Source organism: Phoenix dactylifera, chromosome 3 (genome assembly GCF_009389715.1).
Source record: "Phoenix dactylifera cultivar Barhee BC4 chromosome 3, palm_55x_up_171113_PBpolish2nd_filt_p, whole genome shotgun sequence".
Lineage (NCBI taxonomy): Eukaryota > Viridiplantae > Streptophyta > Magnoliopsida > Arecales > Arecaceae > Phoenix > Phoenix dactylifera.
In genome coordinates, this window is record NC_052394.1 from 3,244,429 (window position 1) to 3,266,783 (window position 22,355).

Genomic DNA, 22,355 nt, shown 5'->3' on the forward strand with positions numbered 1-22,355 from the left:
CCAGTGGGATCATAGCAAGCCATCATTGATCTAACTTTATGACTGCCCGGCCGACATTCCCCATCTAAAAAGTGGCCTGACCAAGATTCTCTTGATTGATTAGATGCATCTTTGTGCGATTAATCCACCACCCCGGAATAAAAATTCGAGCACTCCACCCGATGTTCAGTGGATTCTGCACTCTGGCGAACATTCTGAGACCCGATCACAAGCATCATCCAGTTTTTTAGGGGCGTTTGAAGCAAAGGAAAATTTTAGCTAAATTTAGAAATTTAGTTCCAATTTTTGTTTTTTTTTTCCATTATCCAAAAAAATATTAGTTTTTCAAGCAGTAAAAGTTTTCTCTATCAAAAAAGAAGTTATTGCTTACACTGCCTGCGCCAGTATAGCCGTGAACGCAGCCAATGACCATTGTTGATTTCTATAGACCCCATTCATCAAACATATATCTTGATGTAGTATCTATAATCGGCTGCATGGAGTATAGACAATAACTTCTCCTAACTAAAACATGCGGCATTGCTTCAAGTGCTTGTTCAATGTGCTAATTTGGGCCTATGCCTCCTCCTTTTGTAAAGGGCCAACTTGTCAGAAGAACCAGTTTTAGCTCACTCCTTATGAACGTATAGCTGTATAGCATCATTGGATTGCACGAATTACCATTTTATTCACACACATATAGCGAGAGAGAGAGAGAGAGAGAGTCCAAAGTGCCAATGGACCTTTTTATTCCGTCTTTGTGCACATATATGAGGCCTGGGCTTAGTCTGTTTCTAATTGTAGGGCTGGATAAAGTTCCAATTGGGCCTCCTTCATTGTTACAAGCTTAAGCCCTTTGTTTCTTGAAACTATGCAGGGCTTTTCTTTGCATATATGAGAGCCGCACTTGTTTTGTTGGCCTAGGTCTAGTGGATAAGCAAGAGGATGTGGATGATGTTATGTGGCACTTGGGAGAAACAGTCAAGTGAGCTTGCATGTCTTCTCTCCTACATATATGCAGCTTTTATTTAAATTGAGTCCTATATATTTCTTAAGAGCATCTAGAGTTTCTTAGAGAAAATTGAGGAGTTCTAATATTATTGGTGGATTCACTTCTTGTATGGCACATTTTATGCCTTTTCATGGCATTATGGGCGTTACTCTGGGTGGTTTGGTCTTGATACATCTGTTTGTGAGCCAGAAAAGGCTCATATTACCATTTAGGTTTAGCAAATCCTTCCAACAATCTAACTTGATTTCGGCCTTAGAGACATGGATGTCTTCTCGCAGGCATCATGTAAAGCGCCAACCAGTTGTTCGAAGAATTCATTCAGAAATCTCCATGAAGAATCATGGAAAGTAGTAAGTTATTCACTGCCCCATACCTGTCATCAAGCCATTAATATTGTCATCCATATCAACTGATCTACTTGAGACCATTATGAATCATAATCAAATGTGTATAGCAATAGAAATGGAAGGATGAGTCTGCAGGACTTGAAGCATGGATGTTCATGACCTGCCAGAAACATTCCTCAGATACAGCAAATGGAGATCTATCCACAGACTTCTACCATAATAAACGGCCAGTTGTTTTCAGAGAATTCTCAAGAAGCAATAACTTATATATCATCACATCATTAAATGCTACTGCTAAGATACTATTACACTCAAAGACCCTCTCATCGGACCAGCCTTCGCTGCCTCATCCCAACATAGTAAAGCATCTTTTCTTCTCTGCCAGACAGTCTATCTAGTCCCAGTTTCACAACCACAGCCTAACAAGTCATCTTTTTGAAGTATTTTATATAATTTTCTCAATATTTTTCTACAAGTTCTGCTTCTACTAAATCCTTTACAGCTCCAAAAATCTCCCATTTTTATTCATTTGAATTCCAAAACCTTCATACCGACAGAACCAAGATGGATGTCCATCAACATGAGGAGCCAACTTCTTAATACCAAGTTTATGAGCTTCAGCTAGAGGAAAACCCCTGCAGTAGAAATAGTCGAATTGTTCCATTTTTTTTAATAGCAAAGCAAACTGCATGTTAATTTCAGGTTTAAATATTCATGATTTCAGGTCTAAATTTGTCATAATACAACAGGTCTAAATTTGTCCTTCATGTCTATAATTTCTTGCATAAACTATGGAACAAACTTTAGCCTTTAGGATATCATCTCTTCCCCAAGCAATAATGCTACAACTCAAGTTTCTTTAGAAAAATAAAAATGTCTTTCCGTATTGTAGTCATGAGTTGACTGTATGCAACTTGAGAATCTTATCTAGGCATCTACGTTCTTGCGCATAGCTCATTAGAAGCGAAGTGGCTTAGTCTCTCTCCTTTTTTTAATTTTTTTAATATTGTTTGAAAAGATTATTTAAAATGGCCTATAAGATCATTGATGCCTCTATGTTCTCATGCCGGCGATTTCTTAGAATGACTTGTCCTCAGTATTTGTAAAGGTTGATGATTCATGAGGCCTCAGGCTAAGGATTGGATTTATTATAGCAACCTTTCACTATAATATGACTACTTTTAGCAACACATGCAACAATAATGCAATGGATCAATATCATTTATCCTTGGGTAGGTTCTGAGCATGCTCACTGCGCCAATAACAAATGAATAGGAGAAGATGATTGTGCCATGGCATCGCAAAAAATTTGTGATCTAAACCAAATGCTAAAACATTATTGAACCAATCTCAGAAGAAATCCTTATGTCACAGGGCTAGTCACCTGAATTTTCTTCATACACAAAGGCCTTACCATCCAAGTGCTCGGCTGTTAACCCAAATAGTGATTACTTTGACCATTAACTTTCTTTCATGAGGGATCTTCTCCCCTTTAAATAGATTCCAGGTGGTTAACACCTCCCATTTCAATCAAGAAGAAGAAGAAGAAGAAAAAAAACCTTTTGTTTCATGAGGGTTGTCTGCTGCTGTTTTCCTTGCCGCAACTTTTGCTCAAAACATAAAAAAATTCAGTTCAATAAAATTGCCATTGGATTTGAGATGGCATTAATTGCACGTGTATGCTTGATGATTGGAGAGCAAGAACAAGTGTTACCCAGGTGGAGAAGCAATGCTCGGATTTATATTCCAACTGGAGAGGCTTCTCATCATCCTTTTAGTCTGCTACTTCGACGTCAAATCATACTTAAGATGGGAAAGAACAAGAAGTTTGCATCAAATTAATCACGAATCTCCATTATTATATATATATATATATATATATATATATATATATATATATATATATATATATATATATATATATATATATATATATATATATATGAATTATGGACGTCTGCTTCAGAACTCATAAAGTATGGGCTGGCTGTGATCCCCATTGAAAGAAATAAATAATGGAGTCTCTGAGACCGACCTATCAGCTGTCCCGATCATACTCCATGATGTTTTATTTTCTGATCTTGTTGAATCTATCATCCATCCATCATGCACTCATAATTCATTTAACAAATCGTGTATTTCTATTTTTGCGAAGTTTCTTCTGTCAGCAAAACAAGCTGTAGTAAACCAAGGGTGTCCAGATTCTAAGTTTTTTTCCTGTAATTTTCCCCTCCCATTCATACTATCCTCCTAGTCAATATAGTTTCTGCTAATATACAAAAGACTTCGAGTTCTCCTGAATTTATAGTAAATGAATTATGCTGCCTAACTTCATTTCCATCAGATCCAACTCTCAAAGTAGGAATTGGCCCGAAATTTCAAATATAATGAAACAAAGATTGCTATAAAGCTCAATAAAGCTTTATAGCAAGGAGAGCAAGGAGACTTTCCCACCTTTGTTGGTCCATCAAATCAAACACAAGATGAAATGAACCAGTGCAGCAGACTAAGAAAGCATGCATTTCTGACCACTCAATAAATTGAGAAGGTATGCCACATAAGCAACAGCTCCCACCACCCACTCACTCAGTGACATTTCCTGGCGTGCGCACTGGAACAAAGGGAGATGAGAGAAGGACACCCCTTGCTTTCACCAAGAGCACCATTGAAATAGCCCCCGCCATATGGAAAACGAGTCCCTCTGTCCCATGACAGAGATGGGTGGAATCCATGCTCTTTCGGTCAAGATAGATGGCAAGTGGTGTAGAATTCCTCCGTACAATCAAAAATCTCATCTTCTTTTCATTTTCGCCAATCATATGCACGCTAGACATGGAAATTAAGGGCGCAAGAAACAGTTACCAGCAGTCAGACAGTATTCTTTTTTCCACCTTTTTCTCTTTGATTACTTGAGATTTTCACCTAAAACAATTATAGCTTCGCTATGCTGAGATGATACTCCCGAGCAGCTTAATACATACAAAAATTCATGTTTGATTACATATCATAACAAATTCATTTGAGGACAAGTTTCATGTCAATCTGCAATCTCCTCCCTTCTAGCTGGAAGAGAAAAGAATGGATACTAGGGCCCTAAAAAGGCGTGTGCAAAAATTCTGGTTGAGGAAAGCTGACGATTCGAACAGTTGTGAATCTGAAATTTTCAGATGCATGCGAACTAAGTTTCAATCTGAGTTCTTCTGTGAAAAACTATTCATTTGACTATCATTCTGATAGTACACGACATCTCCAGTATCCCCAACGTAGCGATTGTCTCTCAAGCTCTTCGCAAGGACACCAAATAGGTGAAATGGAAAAGGACCAGATTTCTCAGGTTCCCTGTAGTACTTTCCAAGCACCGGCCTCGCTGCCTCAGTCTGATACATCAATGCATGGTTTATGAGTATTAAAGGTTTCTCATTCATCTTTCTGAAGAATGCTGAAGAAAAGCTAAAAAGCCAGTGATACTTACAGCTTCTACTAAATGGTAATGTGGTATCTGTGGGAAGAGGTGATGTATCACATGAGTCCCAATATCATGGTGGATGTTATTGATCCATCCATAATCCCGATCTAATGTTGTCAGCCCTCCGCGCAGATAACTCCACGCCTAGAGGAGAAGAAAAGCACATTCATTACCTCATAAACACATGCACAAGCAAGAATGAAGAAGCCATGCACAAATTTCACCCGCAAACTACTGTCATAACTTTAGCAGCCTAACTTGTCTTCTGCATATGCTAGGATTTGAAACTAATTTACTCTCTCTTCTATTCTGAGCAAACAGCACAAAAAAGACTATATGCATAACAAGACAGTGATCTTATAGCTAGTGGTTGCATTAATCTTTTTGGAACAAATTGACAGAAATAAGCATGAAGAAGGCCCCCCAAAAAAAATTAGAAAAAAAAGATTTGCCATTTCCATTGAAAGTTTTTTAGAAAACGATTTCCCGATATACTACACGATGAATCCTTAACTTTAAGATGCATATAAATTAAGCTCCTAAATATAATTGTGGCTTTTCTAAATGGTTGGAGATTGATAGATGCACACTAGAAAAAAAGACGTATATATATACGATTTTATACCTTTCCGCGATACCAAGGAAGTTTCTCATCATGCCCATGATGATGCAAGTATGTCACAAAATCCAACCACATGACAAATATCTGCATTCCGAACCACAATTAATCATAACAAAATTCACAACAAAAAAATCCATGAATGCTCTCATTAACAGTAAACATAATTAAAAGAATTAATAGACCTACCCAGTAGGGAATTCCATACAGCTTTATCATTGGAACAAGGCCAAATTTCCATGTTAATCCTGCAAGCGCCACCAGCATTGCTGACCAGCACGCCGTCGACGTTATCACATCCTTCCTCTCATTTGGAAGAAATAGATCGCTACCCGGATGGAAGTGTGAACCTTTCTTCCCTGGACTCCTTGTCCACTGTAAATCAACATACAGATCAAAAATTTAGCTATATTGGGATCCTCAGAGTCCATAATTGATCCCAATTGAAGTGTGGGTGCTCACCAGGTACAAGGGGTATGCAAGCATTGGGAAAGGCAATGTGAACCGCAAAATCCGAGTTGCAGAATCCAGACTTCTATATAACTTCTCTGGTATCTGCAAGAAATCCGAAATGACAAGAACCAATAATAAATCAAAGTGCTTGACGAAAAACAAGAATCAACCCGAAAGACAAAGTAGTAGCAAGAGACTAACAGGATGCCACGACTCGTCATTCTCGACGTGCCCATGGTTCTGGTGATGAGTCCTGTGACTAATCCTCCTGCGGATTTCAGCAGAGTTACCCCGGTACCAATTAGACATCCAAACATCACAGAGACAACAATTCTTCTACTTCCTTGAATCTAATTAGCCACTATAGCTCAGATTGGGAACAGGGGGACATACCAGCCATGGTAAGGCACGAGAATGGAGGAATGGAGCAAATGCCCAACCACGCTGTTCAGCTTCGGATTGCTTGAAAAGCTTCCATGCCCACTGCCAAAGATTCAATTTTTATAAGAATACAGACAAAAATTGGCTTAAGCCCAATGGGAAATAGACGAAAAAACCAATCTTGATGGCGGAAATCCATACCAATCGTGGCCGAGAACGAAGAGAGCCCAGAACATGGTGCCCTGAGCCGCCCAGTAGAGCGGCCACACCATCCAGTTGTTGAGGTAGGCGGCGGCGGCCGCGAGCCCGAACACGGCGACCACATCTCGGACGACGTAACTCATAGATTTCCATGAATCCTTCACCCAGCAGTGCTTGGGGATGGCGGCCCGGATCTCCGCCAGCCCAAACGGCGGCGGCATCCCCGGGTCGAACTCCGGCTCCTCTCCCTCACACCCATTCACCCGTTTCCCGCTAACCTCCCCTCCTTCCCTCTCCTCCTCCACCGTCGCCACCCTCAGCGGCGCGCTCACCCTCAGCGCCCAGTCCCGTTGGGGCGCCCGGCCTCCGAGGCAGATCTGGCGGCGGAAATCCATGCCGCGCACGGCCGGACAGGGTAGGCTCCTCCGCGGCGGCTGGAGCCTGGATTTGGGCCGGGAGAAATACGCCGGCAGCGGTCTTATACCACAGCATTCAGATAGAACCGAACTCGCCATCATAGAAACTAAACAAAAAGCCCTCCTCTCCCCCTTCCCCTGCCTTTTTCTTCACGGAGTTTGAGAAAGTTTTGGTACAAGGTTTTTGAGAGGCAAAGGAGAAGGCTTGGAGGAGAAGAGATGAGCCTCTAGAGGCTGGTCGTCCTTCTCTTCGGAGAGCCTCTCGTCTGCCTCTCTCTTTCTCTCTCTCTCTCTCTCTCTCTCTCTCTCTCTCTCCTCCCCCCCTCTTTCGATGCCAAGTTGCAGGGCAGGAGGGGCGTGCTTGGTTCAGAGGATTTATGGTGAGATTGGTTCGGCATTTGACGGCGTCGGCGCGCGTGAAACGGCTGACGTTTTGACCCAAACGAGTCGCACGAACGCGGAGAGTTTGGTGGTGGTGACTCGGTACAAATTAGGCCCAGAAAAGGGTAAAAATTTATCTCATCTGCCGTATCAGGGTGGCATTGTACTCACATGAGTATTGATCCCAGTAAAAAAAACCCATGGGTCCAAGAAAGTACGCAGAAACTCTCTGTTTCCCGTGACGTGCGATTTTGGGTCGGTCTCCGGGGGTCGGAGGCGATCGTTGACTGGTATGGTTTGAGATATTTTTTTTGTGTTGAAGAGGTGATTCACGTGGAACATTTCAGAGCGCGGATCAACTCTCTCTTTCCTGAAAGTGCGACAACGCACCCAAAAAAAAAAAAAAAAAAAAATCTAATTTAAAAAATATTTGTTATATTTAGCCATGATATTTCACAATTCGCACATATGATATATATATATATATATATATATATATATATATATATATGTCCTATCCTTGATTTTGTGGCTGAGATGGAGCTAGCAGCGCACACGTGATATTTTTTATTCATTGCCCTTTAATTTGTTAACATCATAGACTATTATCCAAGACATTGACAGAAAACTATCGCATGCATTGAAGGCATGTGCGAGTTATATGTTCATTTTTTTCTTGTATTTTTAGTTGGAGCATGACCTTCTATTTTGAATGTTAAAATATGCTATTCATCGAAGCTTATTTATATATAAAAGATCATAGAATTCTTGGATGTTGATCAGTAAAATTGTTAGCATGTTTATTATGAAAAAGTTAGACAAATAGACATTGGCTATGATTCTTGGTTAAAGATTGCAAATTAGAACTAGATTAGCGAACTGGAGTATATCATACATATTACATTTTCGAGCTTTACATGCGAGATTTCAGAGCATGATAGATTGCTGCCATCGCAAGACCTAGTCAAAGGTTTCGCTAATTAAATTTTCTACTAGACCCATAGGTTGAAAACATCAAGCCGGATGGTCATCTAAAAAGATTGTGGAGTGTCAAATTAATTGATGTTGGGTCGTGGGAATCCTTGACTCAGATCAAAGGTTGCAAAAGCAAAGATTTTAATTGAATTGTCTTTATGTGTCTTTATAGCCGACACAGAAATTGAGCTTGGTTTAGATATTATCTATCTATAGAGAAAGATTAGGCATGTACCACGTGAACAAGAGCACTTTTGGGGGCCCCCTTTTTTTTTAATGCGAGGATCTATTCCGTACAGGTTAGATGAAGAAAAACAAACAAATTGCTTTTTAAAAAGTGATGCATGTTATATAATTCATGAGCTTTTTTAGTTATAATTTTTACATAAAATGATGCAAGCATTAAGATGACAATAGCCAATGGAATTTAGTCAGTCATCGATGTCATAAGATTGAGATACAGCCTTCTTTCTGCATGACTACAAAACTATGTCAAATTCTATGTTTCTACAAGCGATCTCAATTTTAAGCTTAAAAATACCATTGGCTGGCCCATAGATTCTCGTTTGTTGTGCAGCTGAGTCCAATAATGTAATCCTTAGGAAAGTCAAATATCCCTCAGAGGAAATACAAAAATGATGGATCAAAACAATTGAACTCATTAATTAAGCATTAGGCTGGAAAAAATTATATTCTATACTACATGCATCATGTGACTGTGTACAATGCCAATCATTTTTTTTTTTTTTTTGGACTTTATTCATCATACAACTTGTCTTGGTAATTACCCCCGAGCAAATAAATGGGATGATTTAGGGAGGGGTAGCACAAGCTCTTTAAATTGCTTTTGATATCGTTGTATTGGAGCATGAAGCTCGCAGCATGGTTTTAGACCTTGGGAATTTAAGCAAGGCAAGGCACCTCGGTATATTGTTTCCATATTTCATACCATGCGTGTTAAATTGGATGGACGGTTTCAAAACTTCCATATTTGAACGCGTTGACAAGACTTTGAATCAAAATTTTAAAGAGGACCGACTGATTTTTTCTAAAGTTTGAAAAAAAGTAACCAAGAAGAGCACGACTCTAAGCCACCATATCTTCTCAAGAGCTGTCATGCTGTTAAAATGATGTCATGATATATGACTTTTTTTTATAAAAAAAACGCCGGTAGTTCCCATTGATTTGAATCACTTATTTCGCGGAACGAAGCATATAAATAAATAGCTGCCGTCGATAATAAGAATTTAGGATGAGGAAGAAAAAAAAAGGAACTTTGAAGGGCTAGTTTGGACAATTGATCGTCCTGATATCTTTAGATTATCTCCTGTACCAGTGATGGTTGCTTGCTAGAGGAAGGAAAGGGCAGGGAAAGTAGCAGTCGAACTATTGCTCGTCTAATCTTGTGTTTTTCCAAGATACCATCATCCATCTAAAAAAGTTATTTCAGAGAACTCAAGTATTGAAATTGCAAAATCAAAGTCTCACCCGTTTCTTAATTTCTCGGTTCTCATCTCTCTCAATTTTCCAACCCGTGTGGGAAATAACAATGTAAAGATCGTGGCTAGTGTGAACTCCTTTGGGGAATTTCGTTGCATACTGGAGAATTTCACCATATACTTGTGCTCATCCCATCCTGCATTTTGATCAACGACTTCCACGGCCTGGACCCAGAAAAGAGAAGGTCATCGGTGCGCATCTTCACCTGATTACGATTTGAATGAGCTCGTAAGAGATGAATCATTATCAGTTAGTCATGGATGATGGCTCCTGGCTGAGCCCCATCAGTACTTGGTGCGAGCCCGTTAAAAGCGAGAGCGCACCTCCAGGCTCCAGGCTCCAGGCTCCAGGCTCCAACTCCTTTGAAACGTGATTCGTAAGTTTTCCCATGATATGAGATGGCCCCACCATGAATTCAAGAACATCTTCTTTCTTTTGGGTAATACAGGCGCGGTAATGGCATAATCCATCTATCGGCGATCATTTTTGCTAACTTTGGGTCATGACCACAATTCTTTTCCCCCCCATATACTCAAGTTGTCTAATGTCTTGAGCTGAAGGAACAGCCACCATTCAATAATGAGGCACAGTGGATCCGTTGCTTTATTTGTTTCCTTTTTTTTTTTTTTGTGATGTGTGGCTCTGCTACTAATTTGATTTTACAGGGTCAGTGGAATTACTGAAGCTGGAAGGACAGACCAGCGATATCAAGTTTGATGCCTCAACCAAGAGATGGCCAATTTGCTGGCACCATACAACCCCATCTAGCTCTTGCTTCTAACTCATCAAGATTCCTGTCCACATGATCGTGTTGTCTAAGTTTTAAGCGCAAGTCTCGTATTCTATATCTTAGATATGGGTTAGTCAATTGAAGTTCATATTTATAAGCATGTTTCATTTACAATGGAAGGAGCTAGTTTTTTTAAAGGTTGAAACCAAAACTTGCATCCTGCAGGAAGTATACCATGTGGATTTCACTGGATTCATGATCGCTGTCTCATGTATGGATGCACACCATGATTAGCAACCAAGGCCTCTCCAGTCCAAACCCAAACTACAGACTATATGGACTCAACCAAGTCATGCAGGTCAAACAGTTAAACCACCTAGCCAAATATCTTTTTTTTCTCCCACGCAACTGTTAGATTCAGCCAAACCAACCTAGATTACATCTGACATCACTTTAATTTTTTTTATTTCTAAAAGCGAAAGTCAAAATTTTATTGTTTTTTCTATTTTTTTAAATATAAATATATTGATATAGTTAATTATTTTTAAAATATAATAAATTTGATAAATAATAATGATGGTGCCGACAGCGACCAGCAGCAGCAACAGTGATTATATGGGCAATTGTGGCTGTGAAAGCAGAGATAACAGTATTGACAGCAATGGTAAAACAAAATATATTTCTTTTCAAAAAATTGAAAAGTATTTTTAATAGCTTCATTCCCAAAAACCATACTTCAGTTCTCAAAAACAAAAAAAATAAGAATTACTATACCAAACAGATTTTTTATCAAAATTTTGGCATTTCAATTTTAAAAAATGGAAACAAAGCAATGAGGTTCAAACAATTGGTTAAAATGTTGTAAAGGGTCTTATTTCAGGACACTGAATATTCGATAATCAAGAGAGAGGATAAGAGTGAACTTGCTTTGGCTAGTAAAGCTGGTGAACAACTCCGTCCAGAAGCGAGTCTATACAACAATCATCCCCATTATGCAGGATGCAGTGGGATAACATTCATGAGCACCCATAGCAAGTTAAGATTTGTGATAACAGTTATATTTTCCACCACTTCTTCTTTTCCATTGTTTTCACTAGTTCATTTGCCATATCAGCGAAATTTTCAGCCCCACTTTGCAACTCCTCAGTTCGTTGGCTCAATCTCTGTAAGAAACATGGGCAGTTGTTAAATGGGGCCTATATTATCATCATTTATAGAGTACTAGCAAGAGAGGCAAAAAGGAAAGGTCTCAAGAAACATTGGCTGAGTGTAGCATGAGGCAAACATTCTGACTTGATCAGCATTGGACATAAACCTACAACTGGACCTCTTTTTGTGTGTTTGTGCGTGCGTGCATGCACGCACAGACTACGTGGCACTTTCAAATATTTTCTATTTTAAAATGGTATCATATCTTTGTTTCAGGATTGTCAATATCTGGATCAACCATATTTTCATATAAAAAGTCAAATTCTGTAAAGATTCTATAGTTTTCTGTGCAACCTTATGCCTATCTGGTATTTATATGAAGTCAATGTATTTAAGATAAGGCAGGAAGTATCAGATGAAAATCCTACCTGAAGCTTTTCCTGCCTCTCTGCAAGCTTATCTCTTGCATGAGCTGCTGCTGCAGAGGCATCCTGGATGGAAAAGAACATCAGCAAATGGAGTACAAATAAGAATTATAAAGAAATACATAAGCTGAAGAATTACCCCTGCAAATCGATACTGAGTCAGGATTTCTTGAGTTGTCCTCATTCTTGGCTTCATATCACTAGTCGAACCCTCAAATAATTTGTTTCTCTCCTCCTCCTCATCTAAATTTAATATAAAGCTTGAGTCCAGTGAACAAGATGAATTTTTAAATGCTTGATATGAAAGAATGACATGTTAGCGTCCATACCTATTGTATAACTCTTATTTACAACGGATGAAGTTGAAGTGGATGTTGTAGGTAATATATCATCAATCTCAATGTCATCTGCATAGAAGAACTTTAAATAGACAGGTAATACAAATAATATGAGAGAGAGAGAGAGAAAGAGAGAGAGAGAGAGAGAACCAATGCTCAGTTCAGCAACTTCCGGGTCACCAGTGGTAGTGGCCGGAATATTGGAAAATGGAACCCTTGAAAATAACTCTTCCAATTGCTGACTAGAACCATATCTAGAAATGCTATCAATATTATTGGGACTATTCTCTGTTCTACCCCCTTTAAGTCCTCTCATGATACCACCAAAAATCCCAGGAGCCGTATTCTGCAGCATTAGAGATATGTCATGGATGAATTTCAACAAAGTCGATTGATGACAGCCCACTCACAATAAAAAGTTATTTTTCTAAACCTGTTTCTTTTTCTGACTTATAGAAAGATTAATGGCAGCGTCAGCAGCAGCTGCAACAACTTTATCATGAAGGCATGGTAAAGATTCTGGAATCCTAGAATAAGCATATAAATATCATGAGTTCTGGATATAAACCTGGTTATGAAATTTACTTTCTTGATTCAATATGCAATCAATAGATACCTGAAGTCATTTGCACTAGCCACATGAGAGAGGAAAGCAAGTTCACATCCATTAACCTGTAAGTTCCTCAAAAAGGAAAAGAATTATGTGATTTGGTTTCTCATGAACAAAGAAACTATGTTACAATATGATCAATGCAATTTCACAAAATTTTAATATACTTACTTGAAAGTTACAAGAAAAATGAAAAAGAAAGATAACAGTAACAACTAATTCAGTACAAACTAGAAGTGATGTTATCAATCTAATAAATGTGGAAGTTAAAGGTAATTTGTGGTAGTATTAGTTAATATAGACTGAATTTCACAGAGCATGAGAATAAGTTTAGTAGCACCAGTATGGGATGCTGAAACATGAAGAAAGCAATTGAGGTGGTTCAATCAAAGTTAGGGATGTCCTTAAGTGCCAGAGATGGCCTTGATAAAAGGTAAGGCTTGAATTTATGTTACAGGTATCAAACGAGAGCAACATCAAGGTTACCTGCATGGGACTATAGAAAGGAGTTGATGAAGTTCAATATAGTGAAGGATATGACCCTGGGTACAGATGAAGTCCAATAAGAAGATTTCATAGTCCAAACCTCAATTGGATGGGATTAAGGCCTGTTCCAAAGTCAGTTAATTTTCAACCAGCCAACCACGTTTTTGTTTAGCTAACCCAACTTAATAGAATTTGAAGTTAATGGGAATAAGATTATTATTAAGTACACTTTCTTTCTGCACTTGAGACTCAAGCTTTTCTGATATCAATTATCGATCTAGATGTCGGGCAGGCAGTCAGTTCAACATTTCTTGAATCAGGTTCAAGTTACACATAAACATAAATAACACTTGTCACCATTGGTCAACTTGATTTAGATCCATAGATTTGAAATGGCTCATTTCAAGGGATAAGCCATTGGGGAAGAACATGCCAATTGCATCACCTGAAAAATTGTTTTTATCTTAATTTCTTTATAGCCAACAGGCAAATTACTATGCTAATAAGTGACGACATAATGTTTTATGAACTTCACAAACATTCCAGTTCCATGAAGTGGAAAAGATTCTTCTAAGTTCCAAGCAAGAAGTGATAAAAGTTCAGTCAAATAAACAGTAATGAACATCTCAAGAAACTTATAGCTCTAGAAACCAAGCAAGATATTCACCAAAGCAATCTGCCCGTTATCAGAGGAGCTCATGGTTTTATCCATGTTTGTCTTGAAGCTCCATCTTAGACTTGACATTAAGGACCCTTCGGCCACAGGTTCCAAACCCGGTAATGACCTGTTCATGGACAGAGCAATCAACTTATCACACAAGAAAAAAATACTTCAAACTGAAGGGGTTTTGAGCTCAATAAAAAAGTTCAGATCACCCCAATGCGGGAATGATCCAAGAAGATAAAGCCTAAAAAATTTATGGCTCAAGAAGTGAGTTTCCATGGCAAAAAAGGCAATAATTATTCTTTTACTAGACCCATATCCTAGAATACTGGATATTTTAAAGCTGTGTATATCTGATATGTAATGACTGTTAATACATGTCAGATATGATTATCATACATGCTAGATGCATATTTTATGTATCCTATATTTTGAATTAAGAATGGGCTACAGATACTTTGCAAATATGCTGATAATACTTCCTAATTACCTTTGGAGATAAGGCTGAGGGCTCTTTCTTTCTTTCTTTCTTTCATTTTGAATGTTGGCCTTTCAATGATGGAAATGATGGATGGTTTATTTAATAAATTTGCGATGATTGAGTATGGGCTACGTAATGGTCATAATTACTTCCTTATGGATTTTTTTAAAACTCATGTTAAAAACATATTTCTTTTTTTGTTTTTCAAGATTTGTCATATCATTTGCAGAAATCCAAATAGGGGAAAACAGGGCGAAAGGGTCATTTACCTTATCTCTATATCTCCCGTCTGGTAAAGTAATATCAGTTGACGTGTCTTTTCGTCTCTCTTTGTAAAAGTTGTTGACCAACAACAATGTTTTAAAAGGTTCACTTTACGAATAAAGCTGCTGTCCCCCTAAAATTGAGGGGAAAGAAAAAAACTCAGTATGCAGATGAGACATGTTAAAATCGTCAAAGAAACTAGCATAAGAGGGGAGGGTACCTGGATCACAGACTTCAGAGAATACAACCATATTGCATCCTCGCAACAGAGTAAAAGAAGTGGATCCACCAATGTTTCACAGCAGTCTGAAGTATCACTAGAGCAGTGCTGTTCAACTTCTTGTGTCATGCTTTCATTGGTATTATTATTTTTCTCAGTTTCACTTTGGGAAGAATTATCATCAGAAATATGTTGGGGGTATTTCTCACTAGCCACTTTGGAGATTGCACTACTTCCCTCTAAACATGAAATGTTAAAGGCACAATGTTATTTCAACACAAAATAAGAAGGCTCAACAATTGCCCTCTAAGTTTGCAAAAAATTACTTGCCTATGACATACATGGAGATTGCAACAGAGTCCTTTGGATGCACTTGTTGTGAAATCATATCACCTGTTATGCTATCGATGATTATAACATGTGCATCCTTGGTTAAGATGAGTACTGTCTCTGCAGAGTCTGTTGGCCTTTCGAGGCTTGCTTGCTTTGGACTTTTTACTGGGACACTGTTTTGGGGAATAGCATGCACATATATATAAATTACAGGAGAGTTTCTTCCAGCCATATAATCTGTATGAAACATGACAGATAGTGATTGCATATCAAGCATTGCCACCTGAAATGAGGACCAAGATAAAATGACAAGTTAATATCTTGAAGTCTTCAAAGCAGCCCCCCTCCCACAACACACACACACACACACAAAAAAAAGTGGATGTAATATACCTGTCCATCTTTGAAACCTACAGCAAGTCTGTCTCCAGAATTTGTAAATTGAAGGGTTCGAATGGGTAAATTTAGGATAGCAAAGGCTGCAATGCAATGAAATCCTTTTCCATGATGCACAATTTGAACTGCAAAACATGTTAAAGTAAATGGAAATAGTACTAGCTCAGATGGGAAGTAAGATGTGATGTGTAGTTTGCTAGGACTGTGGAGAAGGAAAAATGGCCCAATCATGCATACAAATTTCTTGAAAGAATGTATAATTTAATCTTGTCTCACATCCCAGTTATTTGCTTCATGTAGACAATATTATACCTGATTTTTTCATTTATAAAATGATTCACTTCTAGTCATTGTTCATCATTTTCTGCAACAAATATTCTTAATTTCATTTGCATGTCTTGCTCCAACAAGCTTTCCAGTAAAACAATTATGAATCTAACTTTTATTAACAAAAATACAAAGCATCTGTTACATGGATACAATTATAAGAGGGTTTCGAATTTCTTTTTCTCGTGTCTGATTTGTCAAAGGAAGATTACTTGCAAAAAATTTTAAAAAAGCTTTAATAGAATAAATGTGAAATGGATCTGAGTTTACAAGTAGTCCGGCAATAATAATAAGTTAGCTTATGAAGGATAAGGAATGAAAGAAATTAGAACAAGATGCCATATCATTCACTCTCTCTCTCTCTTTTTAAGTCAGAAGATAAAAGACCATTACCTAGTTAATATTCCCGACAACCGGGGTCCTAGGAGGGTCCCTTCAGAAGATGTCATAGGAAATTGAGCTTTTTGGTTAACCTTTTCAAAGAGATCTTGGTAACAAGTAAAAAATGTAAGATTTAAATGAAAAAGGTGAATCATGATTTACAAATTTGAATCAAGTTTATGGACCTTTTAGCGACTAATATTGTGGGTCTTGTAACTACAAAACCTTCTTTATTGCCCAACATATTTTATTGTACAATATTGCAGGCCTTGCTACTGCAGCATAAGTTTTTTTCTCGAGTTTCGATGGCATATGTCAATTGCATAACACCTAAGAAGCATCATTTGACCTCACCCATTTAGCCATATTTTTTAATAAATGTCTGTCTACCTCTCACTTCCTCCTTACCAGTGATTGAAGATAATGAAAATGATCGATCTATAATACCTCTTGGCTATATGATGGGCCTCATTTTCATTTTTATTTCCAGTGAAGCTCTATTCAGTACAGTCTGCCTGGTCATACTAAATATTTGGATCCTTCAAAACTTCTTCACCAAGTCCAATTTAGCATCTACTCTAACCATGTCTCATTAATCAATGTCATACCATTTGCAAATAATAGATGCCACCAACTACCATCATTCAATCATCAATGAGATGCAAAAAGGCATAGGCTCTTTCATTCTGTCAAGCATGCCCACTATGATTGGAAATTCATTATTTTGCTACTACTCCTAATGTTCATTGTTGCTTAATACTTGATGCTAATTTGGGAATCATGTGTCCTCAATGCCATTTTTAATTAATGCCATCTACTAGACATTGTTCAGGGCATGCCTACCATTGGCTGAGATGGGATGCCCTGTGCCAATTCATGCCATGCTGTGCAGAGAGAGAGAGAGAGAGAGAGAGAGAGAGAGAGATGATGTCTTTGGCTTGATGTTGTGGTACCTAGCCTTATCAACTACTGCTGGGCTGTAACTTGCAACATGCAGGGCAACACGGCACAGATGGAAGCCCAGTGCTGGCACTACATGGCATGTTACGATTAGCAAGGACCAGCATTTAAAACCTTGCATTAAATATTTTCATAAACTTTGAGATATGTTTGTCATACCTTTTAAGTAAGATACATATATATGTTGTAATGCCTGAACTGGAAAGTGATCAGATTTTGGTAAACTTATTGGAACATGGCTCCATTCTACTCCTAATGCAATATATATATAGCTACAAGTGAGATTGGATATTGTGCTTGTACAGATTGCATAATTAGCAGCGCCATAGCTTCTTAGATTGGTTTTATTTTGGACTTTGGCTGTCGATGGTGCTAGCAGTGACACAAGATGCATGAATCTGTTTTCACTAAGAATCAACACCATGAATCTACCTCATAAAGCACTACTATTAATGGGATGGTATCATCTTCATAGTACACAAATTTGTAATGTCCTTAGATTTAAAGCGAACAACTACCCAGTTTTCAGACAATCACTTTGAAGTTGAACTAGAGGATTGATCATATAACGTTATACATTGCTGAATGGTTGATAAGGTTGGACAAAACTAAAGGCAAGTTATCCAATAGATTCGATTGGACACAAAATCCAGAATTCAGGGTCATGCTTTAAATGTCTTCAGATGTACTTAATTGTAGTACTCATGAAGAAGGTTTTACTATGGCTTTTAGGATGGTACTCTCGAGTGCTGGAACTTAACCAAGGTCCTAGTAGTCATGTCTCTTCATAGTTATTGGCTAGACATCATCTCCATTCTTGTCCACATGACCATCAATGACATAGATTGGTGGAGGAACAAATTTCAAAATTTGTGCATGAAAGGAACAATAAGTGGCATTACTTAATCTCAGGAATCTATAACTTCTTTGGATGTCATATTGACTGATATATGTAAGAAAAAGCTTCAGCCAAAGAAGTCAAAGCATAATCCTTTGTAGATCATATATAATGTAGAAACCCTGAGGCTGCCAAGCACATTTGGGAAGTGTGAACAAGACAACACATGATGTCACAAGGATGATTCTTTTAAGAGATGAAGCGCCCGTCGGAAAGGACTGTCTTAAAATTTGTACGAGGTCTTTCAAGTGGCTTAATTACTTGTGTTGTTTTGTGGATTTACTCACTGAAGACTTATCTTATCTGTTGCCTTTAGTGACATGCTGATATACAGACCTGTGATTATTATTTCCCCCTCCCCACCCCGGTCACTTTTTAGACTGCTTTAGACTGCTTGCCGGTGGTACATTATGCATTTGTTTTAATTGCTTGCTCTACAGTCTCTTAGTTGTGGCTTTACTGCTTTAGACCCCTGCTTTGCTTACCTTTCTATATACTGGCTTCTTATTTGCTAAAACTGCTGAATTTAAGATTCCAAAGATGCTCTCCATTTAACATGCTCCTTTGTACTGTTCCTTTCGCTCAATAATTTTGGTCACGCTTATGGGCCATAAATCCATTTCTTGTTCTTTTCTTTTCTTTTTTTTTTCTTTTCTTCACACTATAATTACTTTGAATTTGACTAAATCCAGCTTATCAATTAAATCTAAGAAACATAATAGCAAAAATACCAAGTCTACTAGAACTTGAGGCTGAGATCCAATAAAGATGCGTTCAATCACATTACAAGCTATTACCTTCATGTTTAGTTTCAGTGACAAAGTGAACAGTTGATCCATCAGTGCTCTCATGAAGCTTATAGACACGAACCTATATAATAACATAAAACAAGGAAATGGTGATATAACATAAACTGCTTTTAGGCAGTGAAAAGGAAATGACTTACAATAAACAGATCTAACCAGACCACATTCATCGCCAACAGCCAAAGTCATACTTATAGAACAAAAGGCCAGGGATGATACTGAAGCATTTTCACCATCTACTTTGACACCTGGGACCTGCAATTAGATGTCAGTAAAAGTCATTCCACTACTAATTTTTCTTAGATATTAATCATAGAATATTAGACAACAATAACCTTGCTTTCTAGAACAAACATTAGTTCCATGATTGGATATGTTACATCCCATATTCTCACAGATCCATCTTCATAACCTGCTATAAATATTCTTTCAACTGCATAATTGTCAGATGACATCTCACTGGGGATCCCACCAGTCAAAGGCCACTTTGTACCCGCTGATAGGTTAGGTATTGCAATTTTTTTAGCGTAATCCTTCTACATGGACAGGAAGAACTGATGTTATGAAAGGAAGGTGAAAGAGTAAAAAAATGATGGTGAGAAAGGCACACCAAGTGTCAAACAGAGCTCCATGATATCTGGAAATGAAATACCTTCAACAAACCCTGGGAAGAATTTCCGCCCATGGGTAGCCGACAGAGCTTTGTAACAGTCATACGTGGATCGATAGTCGGTACTGCATCAGGAAATTTCTCAGCTTGAACAGAAGGCTTTTCTTCAGATGTCAACATAGACAACAAAGCGCCATCATAAACATGTAGTTGTCCAGGATTTGTCAATACAAAAAGTGCAGCAGTGGAACAGTTCTCCAGTGATCCAGCATTAGGTACTAAAATCATGTCTGCAAAAGATCCATTAAGATTGAGGTCCACACGAGAAATGCACCTTAAAGTCTCTATTCCGGAGGACCATTCAAGACTGAGAATCTGCAACAGAAGGTAATTGCCATCACTAATAAATGATTAAATTAAAAAATTGCACGGTAATAGCATAAGTTGCCATCTTAATTATTGAGCTCCCTTAGCAAAATTTTAAGAACATAAAGAAAGCTTTTTTTTCAATCTAAATGGAATATTTTTGGTCTAACAAAAGCATTTTGTAACAAGATTGTTGCTTTTATATAAATGTTTTTTCCCTATGGTCAATATTTAAATAAATAAGCATCCATCATTATGGATAGCGAGGGTTCAATTGCCCTAAAATTGTATGGGAAAGAGGGTGAGATTAAAAATCAAATGTTTCTCTTGAGTCCACTCCCTTTCCAACTCCTGACTTTTAAGTATTTCCCTTGGTGTAAAAACAAGATTGCACAAAGCCCATGATTTGCAATTACTTAATCATCCTATAAACTACATTCCCTAAATTAGGGCTCCATGAGGTTTGTAATAGCCCTCACACAAGCAGTTCAAGTTTCAAGATTCTATAAAATGATACCTGCAAAATATACCGTTGAACTACTAAAAGAACTGAGGCAAGGAAATCCACCACCACCTATCATTCAATTCTACTATGGGGTGATTAAGTCACTTGGCTTAAGGCATAGGGCTACTAAAAAAAGATTTGAATAGGACTGCTACTTATCCCCCTGTTATTAATTTGTAGATACAGTACTTCCCAAAAATTAGAAGCAATTTTGGAGTGCAAGTATTATTCTCCAATGCTCTCTGCAATTTTCAAGGACAATCAGAGACTAAATTTGAGTCACCAAGCATTAATATGGACAACACAAGAACATACAACTCAAAAAGATGATAAAATGATTGGCTGTCATTCTTCGTCTCTTTTAGTTATTCTTTTTATCTTTCCACTACATACATTTATGTGGCTTCTATTTGAAGAAAGATGGAAAAAATAACCTAAAACACAGAAAGAAAGAGAACTCTCCTTAGGATGATACAAAATCCAACATCTCAAACCTCCATACTAAATATGTATTCATTAAATTTGCCGTTAGTATGTTGCAAAAAAAAAAATACATGGAAACTTTCTATGAAGATGACAAGTGCAACCAAAGGGAAGACCATGTTTATGACTCAGACTTGATAGATATTATCTAACTCTTCTTGCAAGATATAACAAGGTGGAAGGCATTGTAGGGAGGCTCATTAATGAAAAACATTGAGAAGACATAACAAGTGGAGCAGAATAATGTCTAGCAAGAAGCACCTCAGGCCAGCTCTCTTGAAAGAAATCTACATATCAGATGTTCATGTCAAGAGGGACATCCAATTGTTAGAGTGACCTTTGGGTGGACAATGCTATCCTTACATTAGTTTCTGTATGTGTGCACGATGGCTTCAATTAATGAGGCGATCCTAATGGACACTTACTAGAAAGCCAGCAACATCAATATATGGAGTACTGAACTTAAGGAGATATTTAAAGCAGAAGGTAATTATTTATTTTTTGATATTCTCAGAGATACATTTCTCACGCATTTTAGTTAATGCTTTTGGTTCAGCGGATCTCTTGCAAATTTTCCAGCTTTCAATATCATTTAAAGTTGTAAACTCATTTACTCAGTTAACTAATGGTAGGTCTTGATTTCAATTATTATCAAGTACTTACAAGCCCTCAACTCATATTATGCCTCTAACCCCACTTTTGCGTCAGTGAAATTGATGGACTCAGCTGTCAGTTAATTCATTCTATAAAACTACATTTAAAATTACAAGATCTAAGACTAGGAAATATATATCTTTATTCATTCCCATTCTTTACTTGAAGATTTGCTAGGTCAATCAGTTCATTGCACATGACGGAACAATGTTACCTTACCTTTCTCATCTTTAATTAGTATCCAGTTCACCAAGCTTCCAGTTAGAGAAAGAATGGATCTCAGAGTAACCAAAATGATATCACCAATTTACAACCACACTCGTTCTATATGATATATTTAACTAGAAAATACTATGGGACCCATAGAATTCAAATAAAAGCATCATTTTACTTATTTATCCTATTCTCGGTGATTTTTTTGGTACAATATCCTACTTTTAGAGATTAATAATCATAAGATTTTTTTCAAGAAACAGAACTTATTTTTACCAAGTAAACTTCGTGACTGAACACATTTGATCATTTCTGAAAAACAGCAC

General features: G+C 37.7%; 2 protein-coding genes across 6 annotated transcripts in view; both read right to left on the reverse strand.

The window, feature by feature from the left end:
- Positions 1-4,196: 4,196 nt before the first annotated feature.
- LOC103709505 (omega-3 fatty acid desaturase, chloroplastic) lies at positions 4,197-7,209 on the reverse strand. The gene is made up of 8 exons (XM_008794899.4): positions 6,459-7,209; positions 6,270-6,359; positions 6,078-6,144; positions 5,886-5,978; positions 5,613-5,798; positions 5,430-5,510; positions 4,811-4,948; positions 4,197-4,715 (listed from the first exon to the last, which is right to left on the reverse strand). Exons 1-8 carry the CDS (start codon positions 6,974-6,976, stop codon positions 4,524-4,526), a joined length of 1,365 nt encoding a protein of 454 aa, XP_008793121.2. The 5' UTR covers positions 6,977-7,209; the 3' UTR covers positions 4,197-4,523.
- A 4,084-nt stretch (positions 7,210-11,293) lies between these two features.
- Positions 11,294-22,355, reverse strand: part of LOC103709502 — a 28,935-nt gene continuing 17,873 nt past the window's right edge. For 4 of the 5 annotated variants that reach the window (XM_039124294.1, XM_039124297.1, XM_039124295.1 and 1 more), the window contains 16 exons: positions 19,851-20,183; positions 19,534-19,734; positions 19,355-19,453; positions 19,190-19,262; positions 15,824-15,951; positions 15,428-15,713; positions 15,098-15,336; positions 14,883-15,010; positions 14,136-14,253; positions 12,989-13,044; positions 12,806-12,899; positions 12,523-12,718; positions 12,364-12,441; positions 12,174-12,277; positions 12,038-12,100; positions 11,294-11,623 (listed from right to left, as the gene is read on the reverse strand). In XM_039124294.1, coding sequence (XP_038980222.1) covers positions 11,516-11,623; positions 12,038-12,100; positions 12,174-12,277; positions 12,364-12,441; positions 12,523-12,718; positions 12,806-12,899; positions 12,989-13,044; positions 14,136-14,253; positions 14,883-15,010; positions 15,098-15,336; positions 15,428-15,713; positions 15,824-15,951; positions 19,190-19,262; positions 19,355-19,453; positions 19,534-19,734; positions 19,851-20,183 — 2,304 coding nt within the window. In that variant the 3' untranslated portion in view covers positions 11,294-11,515. The remainder of the gene's footprint in view (positions 11,624-12,037; positions 12,101-12,173; positions 12,278-12,363; positions 12,442-12,522; positions 12,719-12,805; positions 12,900-12,988; positions 13,045-14,135; positions 14,254-14,882; positions 15,011-15,097; positions 15,337-15,427; positions 15,714-15,823; positions 15,952-19,189; positions 19,263-19,354; positions 19,454-19,533; positions 19,735-19,850; positions 20,184-22,355) is intronic. The other variant, XM_039124296.1, reaches the window with a different exon arrangement.

Coding starts and splice junctions, on each gene's coding strand:
- LOC103709505 (XM_008794899.4), bottom strand. CDS start 6,976: ATGATGGCGAGTTCGGTTCTATCTGAATGCTGTGGTATAAGACCGCTG. Junction 6,145..6,269: donor CTCGTGCCTTACCATGGCTG/GTATGTCCCCCT, acceptor TGAAATCCGCAG/GAGGATTAGTCACAGGACTC. Junction 4,716..4,810: donor ATTACCATTTAGTAGAAGCT/GTAAGTATCACT, acceptor TTGATGTATCAG/ACTGAGGCAGCGAGGCCGGT.